Source organism: Necator americanus, chromosome IV (genome assembly GCF_031761385.1).
Source record: "Necator americanus strain Aroian chromosome IV, whole genome shotgun sequence".
NCBI classification, from domain to species: Eukaryota; Metazoa; Nematoda; class Chromadorea; order Rhabditida; family Ancylostomatidae; genus Necator; species Necator americanus.
In genome coordinates, this window is record NC_087374.1 from 2,384,115 (window position 1) to 2,411,359 (window position 27,245).

General features: G+C 38.3%; 1 protein-coding gene across 3 annotated transcripts; it reads left to right on the forward strand.

The window, feature by feature from the left end:
• Positions 1-4,323: 4,323 nt before the first annotated feature.
• Positions 4,324-25,353, forward strand: RB195_000206 (uncharacterized protein; the record flags this gene model as incomplete). Of its 3 annotated transcripts, XM_064196415.1 has the most annotated exons (38): positions 4,324-4,439; positions 5,338-5,475; positions 5,939-6,112; positions 7,590-7,683; positions 8,092-8,194; positions 8,311-8,436; positions 9,339-9,428; positions 9,516-9,625; positions 9,679-9,815; positions 10,631-10,748; positions 10,834-10,950; positions 11,018-11,149; positions 12,150-12,251; positions 12,336-12,491; positions 12,552-12,639; positions 13,482-13,576; positions 13,723-13,816; positions 14,218-14,317; positions 14,375-14,523; positions 14,856-14,953; positions 15,358-15,469; positions 15,542-15,597; positions 15,997-16,158; positions 16,215-16,352; positions 18,257-18,376; positions 18,442-18,525; positions 18,582-18,695; positions 19,172-19,336; positions 19,393-19,568; positions 20,397-20,485; positions 20,547-20,787; positions 21,291-21,432; positions 21,498-21,636; positions 21,908-22,011; positions 23,353-23,411; positions 24,149-24,224; positions 24,398-24,487; positions 25,198-25,353. In XM_064196415.1, the coding sequence occupies 38 exons, from the start codon at positions 4,324-4,326 to the stop codon at positions 25,351-25,353; spliced, it is 4,560 nt and encodes a 1,519-aa protein (XP_064052294.1). The 3 variants fall into 3 exon arrangements, with proteins under 3 accessions (XP_064052294.1, XP_064052295.1, XP_064052296.1); XM_064196414.1 differs by lacking the exons at positions 4,324-4,439; positions 5,338-5,475; positions 5,939-6,112; ... (10 more) ...; positions 12,336-12,491; positions 12,552-12,639 and having other exon boundaries at positions 13,430-13,576; XM_064196413.1 differs by lacking the exons at positions 13,482-13,576; positions 13,723-13,816; positions 14,218-14,317; ... (18 more) ...; positions 24,398-24,487; positions 25,198-25,353 and having other exon boundaries at positions 12,552-12,701.
• Between the last annotated feature and the right edge of the window lie 1,892 nt (positions 25,354-27,245).

Here is a 27,245-nt window from a genome sequence, read left to right on the forward strand (position 1 = left end):
CCACCACATATAATTTTTGTCTGTATTCGAACGTTTGTTAGTTGCTGCTACCTACGAGAAAATCACCAATCGGACCGCATCTTTCAAGGATTCATCGTTATACGTTCGCTCACGTGTTCTCTAGTCCTGATTTCTCCAATATATTGGAGGATCCAAGTGGCAGCTCGAGGAAATAGTTTTTAATATACACTGTTAAGAGGATTGTTAAATAAAATAAATAAAGTAAGAATTAGTTTTGTTGCACTCTTTTTGTTTTCGCTATAAAAGATCTTCAGTTTTATTTTACTCTTGGGCTATAGATTTAAGGAAAGGAACTTCAACTCCAGGCTACGGAGCAAAGATAACTGTTATCCCCTAGTTCCATAGCAAAATCGTGAAATGAAGCTGAATAGTGATGGATTTAGATCTCAAAGGGGCCGGCGACGTCCAGCTGCACATGGGATCTAGAGCTTAGGGAGAAAAATGTTATGAAACATAATAATTATTCATAACTAATACCAGAAATGGCAGGTGTTGTGTAGCGGTTGGAGGTTCCGCTGTCTGCATGGTCGATCAGAGGTTCGAGTCCGCGCTAGTGCTCACCAAGCCTTTCATCCCTCCGGGGTCGATAAATTGGTATCAGACTTGTCTGGGAGGATAAAAACACTGACTTGACACATCGGCTAGCCACCGCAAGTCATTGTATAGGCAGTTACAGGTTCGTAAACCTCAAACGATTCTGAAGTGAAGTGAACGTGGTGGCGCGGTCCCAAGCGGATTGATTAACGCCTGACACTTTATCCTTTATCCTTTAATACCAGAAATGTCGCCAATTTAAGTATCCTTAGGAACATATAAATAGGAAGGATTGGACAGGGAAATTCCAGTCTATGGTTGTGTCGAATGCGTTATGATCCTTGTGATAGTGGTTATGGAAATCAGACATACGGAGAGATACTTCTCCTTGTAAATGTTGCTTTTAACTTATAAGTTAAGATCAAGCTAAAAGTTAAGCAATAAAGTTTGTTAGTTTGGGGTGGGTGTAGCGCAGTCGATAAGAGCTTTGGCCTTGCCTGCACGATCGATCAGAGTAGTTTGAATCCGCCTTTGAGCCAACCAAGTGTTTCATCCCTCCAGGGTCAATAAATATAATACAAAGTGATAATATGAATTAGAAGTGCTGGAAAAACGCTGACTTCACACTTCGGATAGGCCCATCTAGTCATAGTATAGGCTAGATTCGCGTCCGTAAACCTCAAACGATTCTGAATTGAAGTGAAAGTGGTGGCGCGAGTCCCAAGCGGATTGATTAACGTAAAACATTTTATGCAGTTGATGTATTCGGTAGGATAATAAGACGTGAGCGTTTTTTTTCTTCAAATTTAAAAATACCCTTACAAACAAAATAAACGAATGAAAAAAAAACGAAATATGTTGGGAAATTCCCACAACTATTGAAATCTTGGTTACTTTTTAACCCGATCTAAGCAAATTCGCTTTTTTTTTAAAGGGATATTATCAAAATGACATTTGAAACTATTTGATAGAGAATTTCTCGCTCTACGCAAAAATGGTTTAAAGAGTCTTCTATTTTTATTGATTATTGTTTTCGGAACATTAAAATAAATGGGCATAAATGGCGCAATGATAAGTGCACAAGCAAAGTATATTCCACACTACATACTTTATTTATTAAAGCATTTTATTGAAGTGTTAAGGCTGCTGATATTGCGATACTTAGTGGGTGGGTGGGGGAGATCAGGAATGATTGAAAATTACTGATTATCGATGATCTTTCCTCTCGACATGGGGGGATTTTGACCTCAAAAACGGATCACATATCGATCAATTGTCGTTGGTTGAGGAGAAATCCACTCCTTCGCTATTGAGGAAATAAAACTAGGATAATTTATGGCATATTCTCTAGTGCGTTGGTCCTCCATTCGTTCCCAACAACTTCCCCTTATCAGCTTTTCGATCCTCACAGTCTGACTTTTTCCACGTTTACTTTTGTTTTGTTTTCTTTTGTTTTTTCTTTGTTCTTTTTCTTTTGGGATTCATTCTGCTTTTTTTGTGCTCTTATTCAGTGCTTTCTGCACACAGCATGATTGTCCAAAGCGCTTATTACATCGATCATGCAGATCTCAGGAATGCTCTGAAAAAGCACAAAGCTGCATTGTAAAGTGGGGAATTCTCCTCCATCCAAAAATTGTCCAATACTGGATGTTCATTCTTTGTTTTTTTTTAAGTTAATCCCCTTCTTAATTAATGGCTGCGTGAGGTGCTTTATGTTTCTGAACTTCTTTAATAGTAAGTTTCATCAACTCATCACTAAAGAAACGAAAATGCTAAAAAAAAAGTACAGAACTGCATTGTAAGGTGAGAAATTCTCCTCCATCAAAAAGTTGTCCAGTAAAAAAAAAATAATAATGACCTTAATAAAGAGGTATAAGGGCTAACGTGGGTTTGCCTGGTCAAGTGACAACCTGCTGCAGGGCGTCGAGGGCTCCTCCTCACGACTGTCTCCCTTTAATCTTTGGACCGGCGCTGCACGAGGCGGCTTGAAGTAATTATCACTAGCTAAATAACCCCCAATTATTTGATGTTCTGTGATTTTTCGCGTTACGAAAAGTTTCGTGATAGCCAAAATCTCTCGAGATACCTGATTAATCACCTTGCGAAGAAAAATGAAAAGTTGAAAAATTCTACAAAAACCGCCACTCATCTCATTGTACCGAAATTTGTGGATTTGCAAACTATTCTACAGAACTAGGATTTGCTGAAGAATTTGATCATTGTGGTTGAGAACTGGGTCGTGTGAAACTTCATTCCGTCTCTAATGGCAATTGATTGAAGTCCTGATCTGCGTCGAATCTTTTTTTTTCTGCACATATAGGATGTATATAAAATATATTTTTTAAAGTCAAAAGCTGAAGAATTACCAGAAATCCATGAATGTTCCCAGGAAGAATTACGGTAAAATTATTCACATATGCCACGTAGAACATGGATTTGAAAGACTAACTTAGATTTGATCACTCGAATTTCAAATTTGTTTTTATCAAAAAAAGTCTTTAGAGTGTAGCCTGAGGGAATGGAGATCAGTGTATGAGAGCACCAGATGGAATTTTATTCCTTCAATCGTGAGGAAAACTAATCTTAATGAGAACATTTAACAGATGGCGAACGGCCACTCTATTGATTTCAATGCACGCGGCAGAAAATCTTATCTGTTCCACGAACTCCTCATCAGATACACTTTGAGCTGATAAAAAATGCTTTTCGGGAGACTTTTGACTTGATTAGAGTCGTTTTTTTCTTTCTTCGGCTTAATTTGACCATAAAATTTCTTTCTGTTTTATCTGACCACAACTTTTTCTGTTTTATTTAACCACTGCTGATTTCCTTTCGGTTTTATTTGACCATGACTGCTCTTGTTTCGGGTTTATTTGACCAAAACTGCTTTTCTCTCGGTTTTGTTTGACCAGAAGTGATTTTCTTCCGGTTTTATTTGACCAAATCTGATTTTCTTGCCGTGTTGTTTGACCACAATTGATTTTGTTCTGGTTTTATTTGACCACAACCAATTTTCTTTTAGTTTTATTTGACCACAGCTGCATTTTTTCGGTTTTATCTGACTACAACGGACTTTTTTTCTCGGTTTTACTTGACCACGATTGATTTTCTTTTAATTTTTCTTGACCACAACCAATTTTCTTTCGGTTTTATTTGACCAGAACTGATTTTTTTTGGCTTAGTTAATCACAATAGGGTTTTCACCGATTTTAATTAATTATTTTTGCTTTTCTTTCGATTTTCATTCAATATGTGATCTGCTTACCCTGAAACTGTGTTCCATTTCTGGTTTAAATGCATATCTAATCTTTTCTATCTTATCCGGTTTCTTTTTTCCATTTTCTACCTGAAACTCATAGGATTGTGTTCTGCTAGCCACCAGACCCCAGTGGCAGCACAGGTATTCCATTCTTTGCCATTCACGCAACATTTTTCTGTCGAGTCATGTGACGGAGATTATTTCATGACCTCCAATTTATCTTCCACCAATTTTTCTTTGTTTTATTTCTTAACGCCGGAAAATAATGTATGGATTCATTTCTCGTGATGTCAACAACACTGTAGTTATCGAATGAGACATAGATTTACATTTTTTGAAATAATAATGCGTATCCACACTTAATAACACGGACATCTTTATTTGTTTCTGCTTCCTGAAGGTGTTCCGTACGTTTCCAACCTTCCTGTTGTTAGGTGCCTCATCTCCGTAAACAACTAGGAAGTGTGGTTTGGTTTTCCATCTACTGAGCAAAGATAAGGCGTTCTTCCATGGCTCGCGTGGACTTGCTCCTACTGCTGACGTCACTAGCCGTGGCGGTCGCTGAAAGAACCTTCTCGATCGACTACGACAACAATCAATTTTTGCGGGATGGAAAACCATTTCGGTGTGTTTTTAATTGAATTTAATGATTTTATCTCTTTTTTTAAAGGTAGCGTGTAATGAAATTGACGTAGCACAGAAACCTGAGGAAAAACCTAGACTTTGGATTGCAAATTACGGAAACAAGCACCTCCCCCAGTCGTAAAAACTAGTGTGGAAGATGCCGTTCTTTCCTACGTAGTCAACTGCAACGCACCATTCCTGTGGACGCGCCGCATCCACGTGCGAGCGGTCGAAAACCAATCAGGTTCTCTCTCCAGCCTACTCTATTAAAACCAATGAATAGGCTGCTGACGAGACCAGAGCATGTGGAAAGGTGGGCGTTCTATCTTCCATCGTAGGAATTAAAGCTGTTCCCACGCCGTTTTTCAGGATGATAAAGGGCCGAACTAAAACTGCTTTGGTCCCTACGAGGTACGATAGAACGCTGTCCTTTCTAAAACTTGAATCCTCTCGGCAGCCTATTCATTGGTGTTTCTTTGTGTGGGCGCTGGTAGGAAGACCTCATTGATCATCGACCGCTCGCACGTGGACGCGGTGCGCGCACGAGGATGTCACGTTGCAGCTGATCTCGTAGGAAAGAACGGGATCTTCCACGCCATCTACACGACGATTGGGGAGGATATGAGTCACGCTTGTTTTCGTAAACTGCAACCCTAACTCTACGTTTTCCCAGAGGTTTCCGTACTGTGTCAGTTTCGTGATGCGTTGCCTCTAAATCATACTAACCAACTACCATAAAACAAGAGAAACCATCTGAAACTATGCAGAGGCAAGGAGAAGGAAGATACAGTAACTGAGGTCGATGAACTCAGATTTCAGATCTGTTGCGTTGCATTTATCATCGTAGTTTTTATCTAAATCGCTTATGAATTGTTTTTTTTTACAAAGGAAACTTTCAGTTATATCTCCGGCTCTATTCACTACTTCCGAATACACCCGGATCAATGGGAGGCTCGTATTCAATCCATAAGAGCTGCCGGGTTGAACGCTATCGAGATGTACATTCCTTGGAATTTCCATGAAACCTATAAAGGAACGTATGTACTTCGATTATTTACTAAAATCCATACCTTTTTATTCTTGTAATAAATTGGGTTTCAAGTTAGAATCCCAAATTTAAGTTTGGTTACTGTAGACGAAAGGAATGGTTGGTACGTCTACGCCAGGATTTTTGTCCAAGCAAAGTTCTTTTGAAATAATGAGACCTCATTTTCTCTCAATGCACATTCCACTGTAGTTTCTCCTTTTTGATCCTCTGAGTCTTTTTTCACAGATTCATTACGGTATAAGAAATACGGGATAGGTATCTTGTTTTTGTAGTTTTTTCTGTTACTATTATTATTATTATGTTTTCTGTAGAAAAAAAAGAACGGAATAGGTATCTTACTGCCATAAATAATGCTTCACGAAAGGTTGGTCGCGAATAACTAGAAAATTTTCTTCCACAGCACTACGAAACTTAACTAATTATTACTACTAACAAAATGCTACTTTATCCAGATACGATTTCACTGGAATGCGTAACTTCACTCATTTCTTTGAACTCGCAGCCAAGTATGACTTGGCTGTGATCGTTCGACCAGGTCCTTATATCTGTGCCGAGTGGGAGAACGGTGGCTTGCCATACTGGTTGCTGAAATATCCGAACATCAGGCAACGCAGCTCAGACAGCAAGTACGTTCTCTTATTATTATTATTATTATTATTATTATTATTATTATTATTATTATTATTATCGCTTATTTTTATTATTATTATTATAATTATTTTATTATTATTATCTTATTAATATTATTATTATTATTATTATTATATATTATTATGCATTATTATATAATATATATTATATCCATTTATTATTATTATTATATTATTACCATATATTATATATTATTATATATTATTATAGCTTATTTTATATATTATTATATATTATTATTATTATATGCTATTTTTATATTATTATTATTATTATTATTATTATTATACTTATTTTATATTATTATTATTACGCTATTTTATTATATTATTATTATTATTATATAAACCTATTTTATTATTATTATTATTATATTATACGCTATTTTTATTATTACTATTATTATTATTATTATATTATTATTATTATGCTATTTTATATTATTATTATTATTATTATTATCGCTTATTATATTATTATATTATTATTATTATTATTATTATCGCTTATTATTATTATTATTATTATTATTATTACTATTATTATTATTATCGCTTATTTTTATTATTAATATTATTATATTATTATTATTATTATTATTATTATACGCTATTTTATTATTATATATACGCTTATTTTATTATTATTATTATATATTATACGCATACATTATTATTACATATTATATTATTATTATTATTATTATTATTATTATCGCTTATTTTTATTATATTATTATTATTATTATTATCGCTTATTTTTCTTATTATTATTATTATTATTATTTATTATTATTATTATTATTATTATTATCTTCTTCTTCTTCTTCTTTTTATTATTATTATTATCATTATTATTATTATCTTCTTCTTCTTTTTATTATTATTATTATCATTATTATTATTATTATCGCTTATTTTTATTATTAATTTATTTTTGAATTATTATTATTGTTGTTTTCATTACTATTGTTTATTATTATTTATTATTAAATATTATTTATTAATTTTATTGCTGTTGCTGTTATTAATTAATACTATTATTAGTAATTATTATTGTTATTAATAATTATTATCTATTAGAATTATCATCATTATTATTTTTTAATCAATTAATTTTTATCATTCATTATTTTTATAATTATTGTTGTTAATAATTTTTACTTTTATTTTATTTTTACTACTATTACAGATTTTATTATTAATCATTATCATTTATTACTAATTTCTACATTTTTTATCTTTATTACTATTGTTGTTATTAATTATTACCACTGTTACTAATTATTATTATTAATTATTACTAATCACTAATTATTATCATTTATTATTTTTATTACTTCTGTTACTATTGATTATTACTATTATTGAAAATGGTTATTATTATTTACTATTTCTTATTTATTAGTATTTATTTCAACGATGCTTTTTTTTGAAACAGTTTCGTTTGCAGCTTTCTGCGCGAAGCGCTTACGTGGTGGGATCAATTGTTACCAATGATAAGACCATACTTGTGGAGAAACAACGGGCCAGTGATCATGGTTCAGGTGGTGATCGCTTAAGGGCATCACCCCACGAATCTGGAGTGGTATGGATTTCCGACGGCTAAAGACTATAAGGAATCGTAGATTGCAGAAATGAGTGGAATAAAACTCATTTCTTCCTAATTGCCGTGAAAAATGGTCCGAAAGATGTGGCGCCAGCACAAGGCTGGCGCGCTCCAATAGAACTCGTCGTAGAAAACAGCTCCCCGGAATGGTCGAAGTTCCATCCGCTGCGCATCATCCTGGCCATTTCTTACGGGAATTGGGAAGAAATTAGCGTTATCCCACCCGTTTCTGCAATATACGACCGCTTATGGTCTTTAGCCGTCGGAAATCCATACCACCCAAAATTCGTGGGGTGATACGTTTAAGGGACTTACGGTTATATTGGAAACGATGGAGAGATTATAGATCGAGAATGAGTACGGTTCGTTCGGTTGCGACCACGTCTACCTAAACGCGCTGAGAGATAAGGCCATTGAACAACTTGGGAACGACACCGTTCTATTCACAAGTCCGTCAAACATTCGGGAGTGCAAACTTCGGTTTTTTTTTCTTTCGCGAAAATCGTCATAATTCAACGGTGTATTGTAGTTCACTGACGAACATTAACCTAGCGGAACATTTCAGCGGATCCTCCTGAAACGATTGAGTGCGGTTTGATCGATGGAGTATTTGCAACGGTCGATTTTGGTGAGAAAGGATTGGCTGCGGCTGACGAATACTTCACAATCCAGAGGGAGGCCAACAAAAAGAGTAATTTTATTCTGCTTTACTTTCATCCACAATTAAAAACCTAATGTGTTGCCTATTGTTGATGAAGTTCGCCTCTGCAACTGCGAAGACATGGTCCGCATATAATTCCTCATGTGTCGCTTGCACTGGCGCTGATCTCAGTCAGAAGAAGCGTCTGAGGAGGAAGTTGCGTCATTGAAACGTGATCGTGAGAACGAATGAGCGTCAAGAGCGAAGAAGCTCGAAAGAGCGTAGGAAGACAGAAATCCGAGAAAGTCTGGAAAAGTCTAAGGCTCTGCAAAGGCAGTATAGTGGCAAGATGAAGAGGTCTGTCCTCGTCTCAGTCAGAAGAAGCGTCTGAGGAGGAAGTTGAAACGTGATCGTGAGAACGAATGAACGTCAAGACCGAAGAAGTTCGAAAGTTCTGAGAAAAGCCTATGCTCTACTGGGACAATGAGCGGCAAAATGAAGAGTTCTTTCCTCATCTCACCCAGAAGAAGAGTGTGAGGACGAATGAACGTCAAGACCGAAGAAGTTCGAAAGGGCGTATGAAGAAAGAAATCCGAGAAAACCTTAAGGCTCTGCTAAGGCAGTATAGCGGCAAGATTAAGAGATGTTCGCCTGTCCTCAACATTGCCAATGAAGTCGCTGTCAGTGATTCATTCCTGTCCAATTCGGAGGGAGCATTTCAACGGCTTCCTTAACCAGCCTAAATCCTATCTCTTCTCAAACTTGTTAAACTTGAGCATGTCTAACAACCGATATACACCGCGGTCAGCAACTCATCAGAGTTCAGCGAGGAGTCACCGATCACTGACCCAAATCTCCTGCCCCAAAAATTAGCTTTGACAAAAAGATAGTTTTTCATATCTGAAATAAACGTAATGAACCCTCAAGTAAAAAGTGAAATGTCAACTTTCCAGAAGGTCCCGCTGCAAACTCTGAGTGCTACCCCGGCTGGTATCGTACTTGGGGAGAAAAAGGAAGTGGAGGCGATATCTCTGCTAACGTAGGTAAGCCTTCGTTAATTTTTATCCTAATTTTCTTTCCAAAATCGGCTCTTTTCTGAGAAAACTTCACACTAAGAAATAATACTTCAGTTCTGAAACTGACAGAGAAGATGTATAACCTGAACGCTTCGTTTAACTACTATATGTTCCATGGTGGTACTAATTTCGGCTTCTGGAATGGTGCTGAGTACGCTGCAGGGGTTTGTGACATTCTCGGTGACGATAATAATTTTAGCTACTTTTTTCTTTGCAGCTTATCACTTCTTATGATTATTTCGCACCAATGACGGAGAACGGGGACTACAACGATAAGTACAAGGCAATCCGTGACTTTATCTCCGGAATTAAGGACTGGCCTAACCCTCCGCAGGATTTGCCAGCTAAGCCAACGTCAGTTTTGGTGTTCTTCTGCAAACGCTCACTCAACTCTCACTTTATACGTCATACTGTCATACTTACACACTCTTTAGAGAATATAGTTGGGTCCAAACAACATGAAGCACGGACAGTTGCGTAGGCGGCTGCGCTCGAAGTGACGCGGTGGAGCGTAGCGGATGGGATCGTGCAGGGATCCTTGGTACAGTTACCCATCTCTGTAGTTCACCACGGTCCCACCTCGATTCCATCCGTTCTTTCCACCGCACCGTGCGCAGCCGCTTACGCAACTGTCTGTGGTTCATGTCGTTTTGACCCGAGCATGCTTTGCTCACTTTACGCTTTGGCAATCTTGCTGTGCCGTCGTTTCTCCCTAGTTCTGGATAAATTGTGTATTTAATGCCTCAATCCCTCCTTCTCTCTGTTTATATTCTTTTAAATCTTTTATACGCTTAGTATGGTTGATTAGCGTCGGTTTAGTTACCCAATTTTGAAATTTTGGACATTTGGCGCAACTGTGTGTATTAGGATCAGAACGACATAAAGCACGTGCGCAATTGCGCACGCGGGTCCTCTCGAAGGGTTAGGAGCATACTGGGACCCTTGCTGGGACCACCCATCGCTGCAGTTTGCAACGGTCCCACTACGGTCCCAACTGGAGGCTCCACCGCGCCGTTTCGAGCGTGTACGCAAATCCACCGCAACTACACTCGTGATTCACGTCGTTTTGACCCGACTATACTTTCGTGTACTGCACGGACATACGGAGGACCCGCATGGGATGATTTGTCCGGGTAAACTCATCCGAATCTTATATATTTATATTCTAGAACATTCGCACAATCAAATGTCGTTCTGCAAAAAATCGGGAACTGGTTCGACTTCGAGGCGAAAACAATCAATTCGAGTCGTTGCGTGCAAAGTCCACTACCGAAGACGTTTGAAGATGTTTGTCATATCTCTTTTTATAGAACAAAATAAATAATAATTTTAATAATTAAATAGAGAGCGGCCTGAGATTAAGTGATTACAGCTCGATCAACCTATGGGCTTCGTAAAATACTCGATTAATTTGAATTTGGGCGGAAGTCTGCTGGACGGAAGCAAAATACGCGATTTCGGTTACGTATTTGTAAATAAACAATTCAAGGTTCTATTTTTAGAGTACATTTTTCTTCCCGTATACTAAAAATTTGTTTTGCTTCATCTTTTTGTAGGGTAGGCTCAGTCCACATTACAAACCGCATGAGGTCAAAGAACTTAGGCTACAGTTAAGAAAAAACGATCTCTTGGAGATTTACGTAGAAAATCAAGGAAGGCTGACTTGGGAAACTGCAAATGACAAAAAGGTTAGTTTAACATTCAATGTGCATTTTTAAAATATTTTTCAAATTTGTTATAAGTAATTTTTCTTTTGTTTTTTTCTTTTCTCTCTCTTTCTCTTCTTCTTTTTTTTCTTTTCTCTTGGAATTTTTGTTTTCGTACTTCAGTGACCAGAATATTCATTTCGAAGTAAGATACAGTGTTTTTTTTTTGAAGAAAACTCGGTGTTCTAGATCAAAAAATCACTGGAGTGAAATCTGAATACTGCAAAACTTGCGCTTTTCATGACGAATGTTGTCCATATGATTAGAAATATGATTAATTTAGTAGAAAAACAACCTCTACAAGAAATTTCTACGTATTTTCTATGAAGTACTCTACGTAAATACTTGGTAAAGTTGTTCAATGGTAATTTGTCCTCAGGGTACATGCCTTATAATTGCTCTGCTATGGGCAGCTGTACTGTCCCATCGCAAAGAAAAGTCTACGCAAGGTTCTATTTGGCTCTACCTGCTCTTTTCCACTGGAAAGATTCAAGGTGGACAGTTTCTGTTATCCCGAATCCCTCTACGAGCCACCTAATGACATGTCGCGTCTGGAAAATAAATTAAAGGCATCACCTCACGAATCTGGAGCAGTGCGGATGCCAGGTGGGTTATGCCTATACGTGTTCGTAGATTATGGAGAGAAGGGCGATTCTGTTCTTTTCTTCTTAATTGCCGTAAAAAAAAACGGCCCGGAAGATGTGGCTTCGAGCGTTCCGGGGCGCTATTTTCCACAACAAGTTCGATTGGAGCGCCAGCCTTGTGCACGAAGGAATGGACGGAATCATCCTCCTCTCCTTGATCTATGACCCTGTATAGGAACTCCACACCTGAAATCCGTACATGATTTCACTTTCACTACTTTAATTTGCTAGTAAAGTTACTAGCGTAACCACCAGGCAGTGAAAACAGCTAAAATTTTACAGTCATTAACTGTAAGCACATCGTGTTCCGTAAATTTCCGTATTTTCTGCTCATTCAGGGTATTATCGCTGGGATTACGCTGGACGGTTCTCAGCTCACAGGATGGACGTCATGTCCGGTGGATGTGGAGCAATTGACCGGCGTCTCAGCTTCGCAAACAGTGAATTTTCCAAGAATTTTATTTCTAACTCCGGAGATTACCCGAAATGGAAGCGATCCAGAATAAATTGTGACGTTGTTGCAGGGAACAAACGCTTTCAGTGTCGGTGATGTATACGGTGGAGATTTCTCCGCGTCTGCCCAGGGGGATACTTTTATCGATTTATCAAATTGGGGTAAAGGAATTGTATGGGTGAACGGGTTCAATCTAGGCAGATATTGGAGTACGGCAGGACCACAGGTACGATCGTTGATGGTGTGAATAGCCATGGTTAAGTCCAGAATGTTTTGTGATTTCCAGAAATATCTCTACGTCCCGTCACCGCTGTTGTCAAATCGTACAATCAATCGATTTGTATTCCTGGAATTGGAGATGCTTTCGAGTGACTGTAAAGCCGATGGCAGCTCATGTTCCATTAACCTCCTTGATCATCCTATAAAATATAAATAAGGAATTTTTCCACACTATTTGAAGCGTTTATGAGTTGTGCCCTAGTTTTGTTTACTCATTAGCAATTTTATTTATTTATTTGTTTATTTCTGGAACTAACTTGTAACTTATAAACTTCTTGTAGGCTTTGACAAATAAAAATAATTAGTAATATTGAAAACTACTAGGAAATAAAGCATTGAATGTTTAATTGGTTTTTTTTTATTGACTTGCTTGAGCTGCAACCTAAATTGGTATTGATTTTTCTCAAATAATGATCAGGTGACGTTTTGGCGTTATCGCCTTCGTCAATTCAAATAAGGAATTTTTTCGCACTATTTCAAGTAATGAATAATATTGAAAACTACTAGGAAATAGTGAAAAAAATCAAGTCAAATCAATAGTGAAATCAAATCCCGGGAAATCAAATCCGTCATTGAGTTATCCTCAGTTATTTGGATTTTTCAAAAAAAAAATCTCAACTAAAGAAAAAAGAAAGAAAGAAGAGGAGCCAATTGCTGAAGTATTCAAAGAATTGTCAAAGAATTGCCAGAACCATGCAAATGTGTAAGTTCTGGACCTCGAAGAGGTTTACTTCACTCGAATATGTAAACTCCGGATGAACCCTTATCACGTGTGCCCCGCATGGTGCGTGATTAGGCCGCTGGTTTGACCCTTATCTCTTTCCAGGCTCTCTTCACTTCGCCGAATACTTTCATCGCCACTTCGCCGCTCGCGCCCCCGGAAAGATGCGAAAAATTCATTTTCTAATTTTTTCCGTTCTCGCCTCGGTGATTGCAGTTGATGTGAATTCACGTGTGGATTGTTTCCCGGAGCCAGGCGCAAGTGAAGATGCTTGTAACGCGAGAGGGTGCATATGGCAGGAAGCTGCACAGGTAGACGACTATATTAGCACTGTATGCAATACTATACTACAGTAAACAAATGAGTAAATAAATAAATAAGCAAATAAATAAATATGCTCAGTAATTGTCTGGTTCATGGATTTGTTACATGTTTACAGGTGGATATTTATGTTTAGGGTAGCCCAGTGAACACTCCGTGGTGTTTCTACTCGCCACAGTCAGGATACAGAGTATCTCAGGAGAATGTGAATTATTATCAGCTTGTACCAGGTATTTTCTTAATTTTTTTTTAATCCTGAAAGAGTGCAACAGGATTTTTGTTTCTATTAGTTCTCTGTTTTACCTCTGTGTTATGATTGCGTTCATTTTCAGAAAATAATTTTCTAGGAATTTCTTTTAACTTTTATCACTTTAATTTTTATTTTATTTTGAAGAATTTTATAAATAACTGGTCGGGACAGAAGTACACGAAGCTCGGTGCAATAGCGTAAGCGCTCGAAGCACCGCTGTGGAGGTAGCAATTGGGACCGAATTGGGACCCTCGCGAACTACAGTGGTAAGTGGTGCCAGTAAGGGTCCCGGGTCGCTTCGAGCGCAGCCACTAACGCAATTGCACCTAACTTTCTGTCATTTTGACCTGACTACACTAAATGAAACAATTTTATTTCCAGAAAATAATAAAAATCCTTACGGCGAGAACATATCACCTTTGGATGTCAAGATACGCAAAAATGGAGCAACACTACAAGTTAGTATAGGAAATAGTGGAAGGTAAGCATTCAAGTAGTCGCCGTGTCCCAGTAGAAATGAAAGAAAAACTTTGCTAAGGTTTACACCTCCCGTGCAGTTCCCGGAGAGTCCCGGAAAGTCATCGGAATCGCTGAATTTTGTGTCCACCGTGATCGATAACTCTAATGTGTTCGCGTTCCAAATTGTTCGTGAATCGACGAATACTCCACTATGGGACACTTCTATAGGTTAGATTTTACATACATATTTAATAATTTGAAAAAAAAAGATTTAAATTAATTAGTTTTATGGTGTTAAGGTTGTCGGGGCGAGTGGCGTTCAACCACTCTTTTTTTCTGGAAGTGAATGACTATTTCAATAGGGGACTTAAAACCTAAGCATCAGTCTTAGAGGATCTATGAGACATGGAGGCTAAAGCCACTAAGAGATCAGGGATGATGGAACTTCCAGAAATAATAGCGCGGCTGAGTGCCACCCCCAGCCTCTAACTACCCGGGCAAAATTATGATTTGATTTTTTTAAAAATTAATTTAAGAAGGAAAAAAACGACGTTATTAAGGAGGAATGCAGTTTGCTGATCAGTTCATTCAAATCGCAACTTACCTGCCGTCCACTAACGTCTTCGGCTTCGGGCAGCACGTTCATCATCGCTTGAAGGTAAGCACAAAAGTTCACATTTTACAATATAAAAATATTTAAAAGTTTTTTTAATATTACTCTCTCTTAAAAATTTTTTTCATCTGAAAACATAAGAAACGCATCCATTCGTTGTCTCTTTGGCGCAGCTCAGTTCTTTGCCTTTTGATTTTTTCCACAACCTTTTCTGGACACACAAGAAATTAAAGGAGAAAAGGGAAGGAGAACTGAAGGAGTTGAATGAGAAACAGACTAGGTAGCCCATTTTCTGGATCAAAATTTTTGAAGAGCCGGCACACCTTTTGGAAAAGAATTCTCGAGAAGCTGGTCCTTGCCTAGGATTTAATTTTTTCCAAGTATTTTTCATCTTTGACTTCATTCACTGCTTAAAATTTCCAGAATATATGTGATGCGCAACTTTCCAGCACGACCTTTCACGCTATACCGTATGGCCAATGTTCGCACGTGATATCGGACCTGATTCAAGCAGTTCGCTCAGCACACAGAACCTTTACGGGGTTCATCCTTTTTACATTTGTGAGTTCACCTGCGCATTTTTTCTTTTTTATTATTTTTTTCGTTCCCCAACTAATTCGCAGTTTATTTTAGGCGTCGAAAATGATGGGAAAGCGCACGGTGTGTTCATATTAAATTCGAATGCTCAGGTTCGTTGAAATCGAGAAACTTTGCTTTAGAAAATTTCACACTTTTACTTATGCAAAATCGATACAAATTTTACATAGTAAGTGAAAAAATGGTAGCAAGTAAAAATTGTAAACAGGAATGTCTATTGATCCTCGTACTACAGTCTAAAAGCACTGACTACATCGTCTGGCCCTGGAAATTATTGTATGGACCGCATACACACGCTTGTAACGCTCTAAGACTCTGAGCTGAAGTCGAACGTAATGGGAGTTCCAAAATGATTGATCGAAATCAAACTTTTTTTCCATGAATTTGATCCTAATAAAGATCCTAACGAATTTATTTAGTTTCAAGTGATTTTACCGTTTTATTCATTACTTCTAAAGGGATAAAATTTCTTGATGTCTTCAAAATTTAAGGAAGTTGAAACCGGACCAGGACCTCATCTCGTGTATCGTACCATCGGTGGGCAGCTTGACATCGCGTTCTTCCCCGGCCCAACACCGGAGGAAGTCGTTCAGCAGTACCTGAATCATATTGGCCTACCATTTCTTCCCGCGTACTGGGCACTTGGATATCAAGTAATGGGTTCGATCCAATAGATGATCACGAAAAATCTAATCTATTCTATTTTCAGCTTTCCCGTTGGGGTTACAAAAATTTGGAGGATATGAAGGCGGTCGTAGGACGTGTGCAGGCGGCTCAGATCCCTCTTGACATTGTCTATGCGGACATCGACTACATGGAACGATACAAAGATTTCACTTTAGGACCGGTATGAGCTAATGCTAATTTTCTTGATCAAACCAGAATCAGCTGCTTCTTCTTGAGTAAAGTAGTTTAGTTAGTTTCTATTGCATAGATCAAAATAATAAATGAAATGAAATACCGATAATTCCCAGAAAAAAACCAAATTGCTCTTCTTCTGCACTGATGAGTTTCCTGTTCAGCGCTCTTTTGTAGATAAATGAAGATAGGAATCCAGACTAAGTGCAAATCTAGATATCCTTAATTTTGAGTTACTAAGTGTCTTAGGATATTATCGAGTTTGATAAGCTGTACACGAGGTTGTTAAACAAATTTATTGGCTAACGTTTCGGCTATATCGCCTTCTTCAGAGCCTGAAAGGGGCGATATTCAATCTACAATTCAAACGACCAACCTCTCCACAACTAAACTGATAGACTCCACGCCTACTTTCAATCACAAATTTAGCGACTACACTGAATGCTCACCTTATATCGGAGACGCCTAGCATGGACCGCTGAGTGGTCGATCACGAGGGCGAATGGTTCGAATGCCACATTCGGATCGGACAAACCATTCGAGATATGGCGCGAGTTCCCGCGTTATCGACAGACATTCACCCTTGCGGTATTCACCATGCTAGGCGTCTCCGATATAAGGTGAGCATTCAGTGTAGTCGCTAAATTTGTGATTGAAAGTAGGCGTGGAGTCTATCAGTTTAGTTGTGGAGAGGTTGGTCGTTTGAATTGTAGATTGAATATCGCCCCTTTCAGGCTCTGAAGAAGGCGATATAGCCGAAACGTTAGCCAATAAATTTGTTTAACAACCTCGTGTACAGCTTATCAAACTCGATAATATAAATTCAACTATGCCGAGGTTCATTGAAAGTCGAACTTTTCAACTGTCTTAGGATAACCTACAGTACCAAAACTACCTCGGAATGCCACAAATCCGCCGCAATGAGTTTTCTGATTGAAATACATCTCTGTTTTCACAGTGATAGAGAAAGTTCTAGAATTTTCTTGAGTGAAAAAACCGTTAAGTCAAAAATTAGCTCAAGATAAAAAAAAGATATGTATATGTTGCTTGGTAATTAAATGAAACATGCAAAATATTATAAAATCTTTCATCCTAATTCTTCATTACTCATTTTCAGAAGAAAAAACTCCTCTATTTGAGTCCTAGCTGAATAAAACATACGACTTCATTGAAGGTGGAGGTTTTTTTTTTGAAAAATAGATTTTGATTGAAAAAATGAAGCTCGCTGTCGTAGAAAAAATGAAACTGATAATGTTTTGAAGGCAGTTCTTATAGGAGAAAATGTAGGCGGATCTAGCATACAAAAACAGTTATGCGCGCAAAATTCCTGGATAATTTCTCCGAACGTTGCCAAACGTTAAATATAAGTTTATTATTGAAGTGCGTAATGTATTATTATATAAATTTATTAATTTCTATGAAATTTTGAGCGATTCTGTGAACGTGTTGGTAAACAGAATTGAATTTGAGCTTATAAATTACTGTAGTTTTTGGCTAAGGAGGACTTAATTGCCTAATTTTGACATTTTCAACGTACTGTATGCTCAGTGCTGTTTTCGGGAGAAAATGTTTAACTTGAAATTGTTATCCAGACATCTACTGCTACTATTGTTTATATAGATATACCAATCTTGACGCCCGGCTTCTAACTTTTTGCGGTTTTCGCTTCGTTCGCCTTCATCGATCAATAAAAATTGGTTGAACATTTCCTATAAAGTTAAATATTCTATAGCTTAATAGCACTTACGCACCAATTCGACGCGATGGGACCCATCTCATACCTTTTTGGAATTTCGTGACTCGATATACATACACACGTGACATAATAGACCCGTTATTATATACCAAAATACTATGAGATACTATGAGTTCCCAAATATTCCATATCGACAGGATTGGGCCGGTTTCGGCGCTTATGTGGACGAGCTGCATGGCCAAGGGCTTCACCTTATCCTCATTTTTGATCCTGCTATCGAAGCGGACTACGGAAGTTTCGAGCGAGCCTTGAATCAGGTTTGAAAATCGTCAAAAAGTGGGATACTGTACCCATACAGTAAGAAAAGTTACATCGCTTTTAGAATGCCTCCTTCATCGAGTGGGCAAAACAATCGCAGGTGCCGAAAAATATTCAAAGTCAATATCCTTTGGCTGCTAAAACCTTGGTACGTGCTTCCAATGTTTTTTTGAGCCCCAACATAATGTACCACAGATATTTTAGATTATGCTAGGTAATGTTTGGCCCGATAGAAACACGGCTATGCCAGACTTTTTGGATCCAAACAATAAAACACAACAGTGGTGGACGTCAGAATGTCAATTGTTCCATAAAACGGTAATGCTTAAAGGCATCACCCCCCGATTTTGGCGTGGTACGGGGTTCTGGTGGGTAATGCCTATACGGGGTCGTAGATTATGGAGAAGGGGTGATTCCGCTTCTCTCTGGCTGTATCAGTATAAACAGACGACCCCGGAACGCTAGCGCTTACGGCAGCTTCCATTAAAACGATTTAAACCACCCTTGCACCCCGACTCCGCCTGCGATTCGTTCGAATGGGTTTTCGACGAATCACAGGCGGAGGCGGGGCGCATGGGTGGCGCGTTTTAATAGAAGCCGTCGTAAACATAGGGTAAATTACACTGATGCAGGGAGAGATGGACGGAATCACCCTCTTCCCCACAATCTTCGACCCCGTATAGGCATTACCCGCCTGAAATCCGTACCACCCCAAATTCGTAGGGTGATGCCTTTAAGGATTTGATCCAGAAAATTGAACTCCAGAAAATCAAGGAGAACTCTCCTAAGCTCAGGTTGCATTCGACGGGATGTGGATTGACATGAATGAGCCGTCCAACTTCGACACAGACACCTACAGCGAAGGCGAACGGAGCGTTGATGACGTCACCGCTCATCTCTCCTGTCCGATTACAGGCCCGGATTCCGCGCTGGACAATCCGCCATACAAAACTTACGCTGTAGCTGGTTAACGTTGTCCTGACGTAGGAAATTAGGAAATTTTTAAATTTTTCAGGTATACAATCGACAAGGAGAGCAGCTCTGTTCAAAAACTTTGTGCATGCTCGCAAAAACCGGACGTCGCACCATGGATTTCTATAACACAAAGAATCTCTACGGGATGTCCGAGGCCAAAGCCACGAGCCAAGCGCTCTCGGCGACCACTAGCAGAAGAGGAGCTGTAATTTCAAGGTTTTTTTGCTTCTGGATTTTTTTTTTGCAAGAAAAATTTTCGAGATTCCACATCTACGAATATATCCATATTATTCACCAATTCCTGGAAGTGAAGTGTAAAGATCTTTGGAAATTTTCCATTAAAATTTCTTGAGGCTTTCTCTTAGCAAAACATTATTTTTTTCTTAAACTCGGAATAGAGTTCTGGCTAGAAAAACTATACGGAACTTTTTCCTTTTCTTTAATAAAAAAATACAACAAAAATAAATATAGTAAAATAAAATAAAATAAAAAATAATATAAATACATAATAATACACAATACATACATAAAATATAAAATAATATAATAAAAATAATAAGTACAACCAGGAGTTTTTACCCTGCAAAATCTCCTTCCATTTTTTTCCAACTTTTTATAAATTGCTTACGGACATAAGAACCAGACTTACTGTTGTGCGAAGGTAAAAACAACAGGAACATTGGAAAGTAGTAAATAGAATGAAAAATAAAACAATAGTAAAATACTGTAAAATAATTGTGATAAAATAAAATTATAATAAAATAGAAGAAAAACAACAACAACAGTTTAGTCCACCACTACCCACAGCTCCAAGAACAAAGGATATTTTTTGAAAAAAAAACTATACTACTTCATTGGATAAATACCAAATATGTGAATAAAAATAAATAATTACATAAAATAATAAATGAAAATGAATTTCAAATTAAAATTATTCATGGAAATAAATATCAGAAAAAAACCAACTTCTTCTTTTTTCGTACAGATTAGGTTCTTGTTTAGTGTTTGTTTATTTCCCATGGAATTTTCCACAAATTTTTTCAGGTCTACTTTCCCTTCCTCTGGTCATTACGGTGGTACTTGGCTGGGTGATAACACGGCAACGTGGAACGACCTTCAGACATCGATTGTAGGTGGGTGGGATGATTTTTTTCTCGGAAATAAAGTAATTTTTTTCTGGATTCCTTCATTTAGGTGTAATGGAGTTCAATTGGTTTGGATTACCATACGTTGGATCGGATATTTGTGGATTTAATGGAAATACCACCGAGGAATTATGCCTACGATGGCATCAAATGGGCGCATTCCATTCGTTCTGTAGGGATCACAACACTCATGACGGGATCCCGCAAGATCCAGCCGTATGGCCATCGGTAGCGAATGCGGCACGGATCGCGCTGAGTTTTCGCTATCGGTACCTTCCCTATCTTTACAGGTAGGTAGTAGTACTGTACCTCATGGCGTAACTTAGGGGCATCACCTCAGGAATCTGGCGTAGTATGGATTTTTGTTGCAGTATACCTATAGCGGGTCATAGATTAGGAATACAGAGGTGGTTCCACTCATTTTTTCCTGCGTCCCTGTAAACAGACGGCTTCGGTTCCATCTATTGCACGTCCTCTATTGCAATGTGCCACCCTTGCGCCCCGCCTCCGCCTGCGATTCGTCGAAAATCCATTCGAACGGCCCGACAGTGAATTCATTTCATTCGACGAATCGCAGGCGGGGGCGGGGCACAATGGTGGCTCGTAGCAATAGAGGACGTCGTAAGGAACCGCATTCCGAAGCTGTCTGTTTACAGGGATCCAAGGAGAAATGAGCGGAACCACCCCTGTATACATAATTTACGACCCGATATAGGTATTCTCCAACGAAAATCCATACCTCACCAGATTTCTGGGGTGATGAAATTCAATTTGAAAACGTGGATATCTTTAGTTTACACTATTCGGCCGCTCTCTACGGTAATACAGTAATTCGACCGCTTTTCTTCGAATTTCCCCAGGATTCTACAGTAATGGAGGTGGATCATCAATTCATGTGGGGTTCAGCGTTGATGATTGCACCCGCTGTCGAACAGGTGCATAGGTTTGTCGCCAGTGGCACGAAATCTTCTCATTTGAACTGTCCGAACCACTTTTTCAGGGCATCACCACGGTCCATGCGTATTTTCCGGATGGTGTTTGGTACTCTTTGGTTCCAGAAACTTACGCACAACGTATGGATGTCGGTTATGTTGACGTTGATGCTCGTCTTGATTCGTTGACCCCGGTATATGTCAGAGGTTTGTCAGTGAATGAGAATTATGCGAATTTTCGCGAAAGAACCGTCGTTCAATTGAGGAATTTTCAAGCATGAAAAATCCTTGAATTCCTAAATTTATGCTGGTAGAGGTTGTGCCCCAGCAGCAAACGAGAATTATGCGAATTTTCTCAAACGAACTGCTGATTAAATGGCTCTGACGTGTGAAAAATTTTCCAATTTTCAACTTTCTTCCACGTGTGAAAAATACTTGAATTTCTAAATTCTTAAAGAGAGAATTGTGGACTTTCTAGGTGGTTACATCCTGCCACGACAACAAGGAAATACCACAACTACTCAGTCGAGACGTAACCCCTTGGAATTGCTCGTTTCTATCGCCGACAACAGCCCATCTCAGGTTTGTGTGCTCTGGATGATTAGCATTCGCCTAGTTTTCTATTGACCGTAGCGCCATCGTCTCTCGGCCTATATTCTCATCCATTGTTAGTGGATTGTCTCGTAAGAAAGTGTAGAATCATCTAACGGACAGCCTCAACCAAAAAAAAAAACCAAAAAATCGCCCAGATCACATTTCTTACCCAGCTACTTCAAACATTTTGATCATAATTATAATTCTACGAAAAATAACGCAATTAAAAGTGGAAGAGAAAAGAACCGTGAGAAGAGGAACAACAAAAGAAGAGCAACAAAAGGCAAAAAAAAAGAAACATAGGAAAGTAATTCTACTAATGGTAACATTCGAGAAATTTCCCGATGTTGAATTCCTCTCCATAGTAGATAGAATTCAGGATGTACAATATTCCATTCCAATATTCCTTTGCTCCAATATTCTTAAACAACGTAATATCCGAACCTACCACGTATTTTTAAAGGCATCACTCCACGAGTCTGAGGTGGTGCGGTTTTCAGGCGGGCAATGCCTATACTGGCTCGTAAATTATTGAGAGGAGGGTGGTTCCATCCCTTTTCTTCCCAATTCCCGTAAAAACGGCCGAGAAGATGCAGCTTCGTGCGTTCTGGGGCGCTATTTTCTGGGACGAGTTCGATTGGAGCGCGCCAGCCTTGCGCACGCGCCGCATCTTCCGGACCGTTTTTTACGGCAATTAGGAAGAAATGGACGGAACCACCCTCCTCTCCATTATCTACTATCCCGTATACGAATACTCCACCTGAAATCCGTACTACCTCAGATTCATGGGGTGATGCCTTTAGCGGTAACATTCGAGAAATTTCCTGATGTTGACTTCCTTTCCTTAGTAGATAGAATTTGGGATTTGTGTACAATATTTCAAACAGACCTTAAAAAAAAAACGTCATCTCCGAACCTATCCTGCATGCGTAGAAGACAAGGTCACATTTTCAAAAGTCTTCGCAAAAAGCTTCGTCGCCTGCTTCAGAAGCGCTCGATCTCTACGATCAATACGATCATGTGAAATTCTGTGTTACCTTCAATTTGACCTGACACCTGCTTAATTTTCTTTTTCTTTGGGTAACAGATGCAATCCGTACCAGGGAAAAGCCATCCGAGTGCTAAAGGTCCTAAAATGAACCTTTTTTTTTGAACACGAAAAAAATCCTATTTTTTTTTACATTCCCTTCCGTACAACTTTTGCTTTTGCTACTTTTTTTCTAAACACATTTTTCTTTTTTTCCTATAGTTACAAGGTAAAATGTTTTCTGGAAAACGAATCTTAATTAACGTTTTGCGCAATAACAACGACAAAATATTGGTTTTCAGGGAGAATTGTACTGGGACGCAGGAGATGATTTATACGAGAGCCTCGACAAACATCAAAGGTAACATCTTCCACATTATACTCGTAATATCGCAGTAATTTTCAAACAGAAAGTATTTAGCTGGTTAGGAAACACTACAGTAGAATTAATTACGTTAATTATTATTTATTTGGATGAGCTCTAATGTGTCCTGGAAATTAAACAACTAACGCCATACAGAAGCCGTTAAATTCAGTTAAATTCCATGGGAATTATTATTATAAGCATTTTATCAGAATTAAGTATCTGTACGAGAGTTTACAGAACCACCGCATGGCTATACATATACATGGGTCAAAACGACATGAAGCACGGGCGGTTGCGTAAGGGCCTGCGCTCGAAACGGCGCGGTGGAGCGCAGCGGTTGGTATCGAGGTGGGACCATCGCGAACTGCAGCGACAAGTGGTCCCTACCAAGGGTCTCTGCGCGATCCTAACCTCCTCGCTCCACCGTTCGTTTCGAGCCCAGTCGCATACGCTACTGCACCGAGCTTCATGTCGCTCTAACCTGATTCTTCTTCTGATCGCATTTTGATCTTGATGCCGACGTTCTGAAGATGTCGTAACGTATTAGGGTCTTATTCCTGATATTCGTTGAAGAACAGTTCAAAGTAACAGAATCTAGGAAGAATCTATGTTAGAGAAATAATGGGAGTGAATTTTTCCATGTTTTTATGCACATGGCTCATTGTGGATACGCTTATTAACTGTAGCAAGCAGCTCGCTAGAAAGTACTTAAAGAAATTCACGGAATTTAGGCACCACTGGAAATTTACATTCAACGTGACGGCGAATGCAGCTTCTTTAGCTGGCGAATGCGAATCATGTTCTCCAGTGAGAAGACTTTTATCTTTCTCCATTTTTCTTTTTTTTTCTCCAGAAGAACTCCACAAGATCCTGTATGGAATCGGTTCTGTTCCGGGGAAGTGCTAATAATTCCACCAGGATGCTGACATCCATCATCGTCAAATCCATTGAACGTGCGGCTTATGTTGTGCGTATTTCAGAGTGTGACCATACCTTCGCTAAACTTGATCGATGTCTTCGGTTACGGATACTATCCAGATTTCACCAGTTTCCAATTAGACGGGAAAAAGGTAGTTTTTGTGTCTTCTCCTTCGTTATTGATTTCAACGATACGGGGCATACCTCACTAATTCGAGGTTTCGAGGGAGTTCACCATCTTCATTGTGTCCATCACGCTTTTGACGAATATACAGTAGATATCTGCGTCTCAGGACCACACCAAAACACTAACTGGGTTATAATAATAGGGTCCCAGTCACGTTCAAGCAGTTTTTGACTGTGCCGCTTCAAACATAACCAATTACACTGCCATGCACAATAAATGGAGTCGTTTCGACTGCACTTTACGATTTTTTTCTACATAAAACAATGTTTTCCCACTATTTCCCAAATGAGATTGGCGACTGTAGCGCAGTCGGTAGGAGGTTCCGCTGTGACTGCATGATCGATAGGTGGTTCGAAACCGTCCTAGTGCCAACAAAGCAAGTAAGAGAGAAAATTAATGCGTTCGTTGGTTTGTTGATGGAGTTATTTATGTACATCAAGAGATGAAGAAAAATATAATTGGGAAGAAAACTATCTGCACATGAACGCCGCCGCGGGTCACAAATAGAAAAGAGCCATCACTGTTCATTTGAATTTTTTTCATTTATAATTTATATTTATTTAATTTTTCCTTCATTGGACTATTTACCTTCATCCATCCTCATCGAAAAGGTTTCAATCGATTTTTGTGATTATTAACTTCTAAACAATTTTTTTAATGCCTTTTCTATTCCAGGTAAATATCAACGTCTTAACATCGAGCTTCAGCCCAATAACTCGCAGACTTGTCATTTCAACGGATAATCTCGTCACTCTCAGCAACTACGTGAACTCCTCAAATAATCGTTTTCTACTTTCGTGGAATCATCAAGCGATATCTGTAGTGTTTTGATCTCTACAATAAATGGGGTACAGAAAGGGGTTTATAGTCCTTGACGCGGATTCCACGCAACTCTTCTCATAACATCTAAAGGACGCGTGCCGCTGACGCGACGAAGGTCCCACAGATCTCCTCCGTTTCGCGCGCTTCAGATTTTTATTTTTTATTTCGTTTTTCATGGAATTTTCTTTTTTTCGGCTCCTTTTTGAACTTTTTTGAAGTTGTACAACATAGAAGCGACCCTGATATGGATTCTGTTAATTTTTTCTTGAACAAAATTCTCACTAAAAATGCAATAAGTCAAGTAAGAAAAGGTAAGAATAAATACAACAAAATGGCAAACAAAAAAGAACACACAGACTGTAGGAGAATCATTTCGAGAAATTTCTTCCCGAAAGCGACATCAAAAATCGCCTTTCGATCCGAACAACCTAAGAGAATCGGTGCTAAAACACTTAGTGTCAAATTTTGGAGGAGTTACACCCCAAGCGGCTGCTGTTCCTCCCTCGAAATGTTCTTAAGTCGTTAATCGCCGTTTCACTATACTGAATTTCAAATTTACAGTACAATACACTAGTTTACTGTAAGTAAGCATGACATGATCTCTGCACACACGTTTTTCTCAATCTACTTACAGTCCTCTTCATTCGTGTATCTCAAAATTTGGTAAGTAATGCGCTAAAAAAAGCAATAATAATAATAATAATAGTAATAATAGCAAAAAAAAAAGAAGATGAGTCTGTCATAAAATTAAAATTTCCGGAAAAAAAATTACAAATCATTAGGTTCATCTCTGGAGAGATCTATTCAAAAACCGGAATATCTCAGAAAAAGGAGCAATATGTCGCCAAATATTCGCCATAGGGCAATAATTAGTATCAAACATACCCTAAAGTTAGGATCGGAGAAGTGTCCAGAGGCTCAAATTTTCACATTTCGTCAGAACTGAACAGAAATTGTTCAAGGCAGTCGTTTGAAATCGTTGTTCTATTATTTTTCATTTATTTCTACATTTTTGATTCCTGTAAAAAATTGTGGTATGCGAGCAATTTCAGAATGTAAAACATTCATTTGTATTCTTGTTTTTATTATTATCTATTATTATTTTTATTATATTTTTACAAATCATTGCACATGAACTATTTTTAGGACTTAAATGTCCTCCTACCTGAGTTCTAGTGGACACCAAACGTAATCAATAATCCTTTTTATTAGTTCTGGCTTTCTTTTCTTAATATTTTGTTAATATACTCAACTATGAACCCTAAAAGGGCGGGTGTAGTGTAGAGGTTAGAGGTTCAGCTTTCTGCGCGATTGGTCGGAGGTTCGAATCCGCCCAAAGGGTATTACATGTCACATTTTATTACATTAACATTATATTATTACGTACACATTCGTAAACCACAAACGATTCTGAATTGAAGTGAACGTGAGGGCGCATCCCAAGCGGATTGATTAACGCCAGGAACTTCATCTTATCTTTATGAAGTCTAATCCTTTGTCTGAACAAGGAGAAAGAAAGGCTGTGGATGTTTCTGTGGTAAATAAATAATTATATATATATATATAAAGTTAACGGTACCATTGAGGATTTTCTTAAATCTAAAGCAGTTAATTCGTCTAAAATCAAATCAAAATCAAAAATTAACCAATCAACTGAGAAAAGATGAGGGGATTTGAAAATCCTTATCACTATAAATCGATTTTCGTCAGGATCCTGTAAGATTCGACTATTTTATCGGGAACAACATTCGGAATAGGGATCATTGAGCGGAATGATATTGTGCAGATTCCCCCCCCCCCTTCCCGGACGTAGTATCACCGGCTGCAACAAACAGGCTCATCATCTGATGAAGATCTAGTTCCGCTGCCTTGTTTACGGTAGTCGACGATAGTCTTGTGGT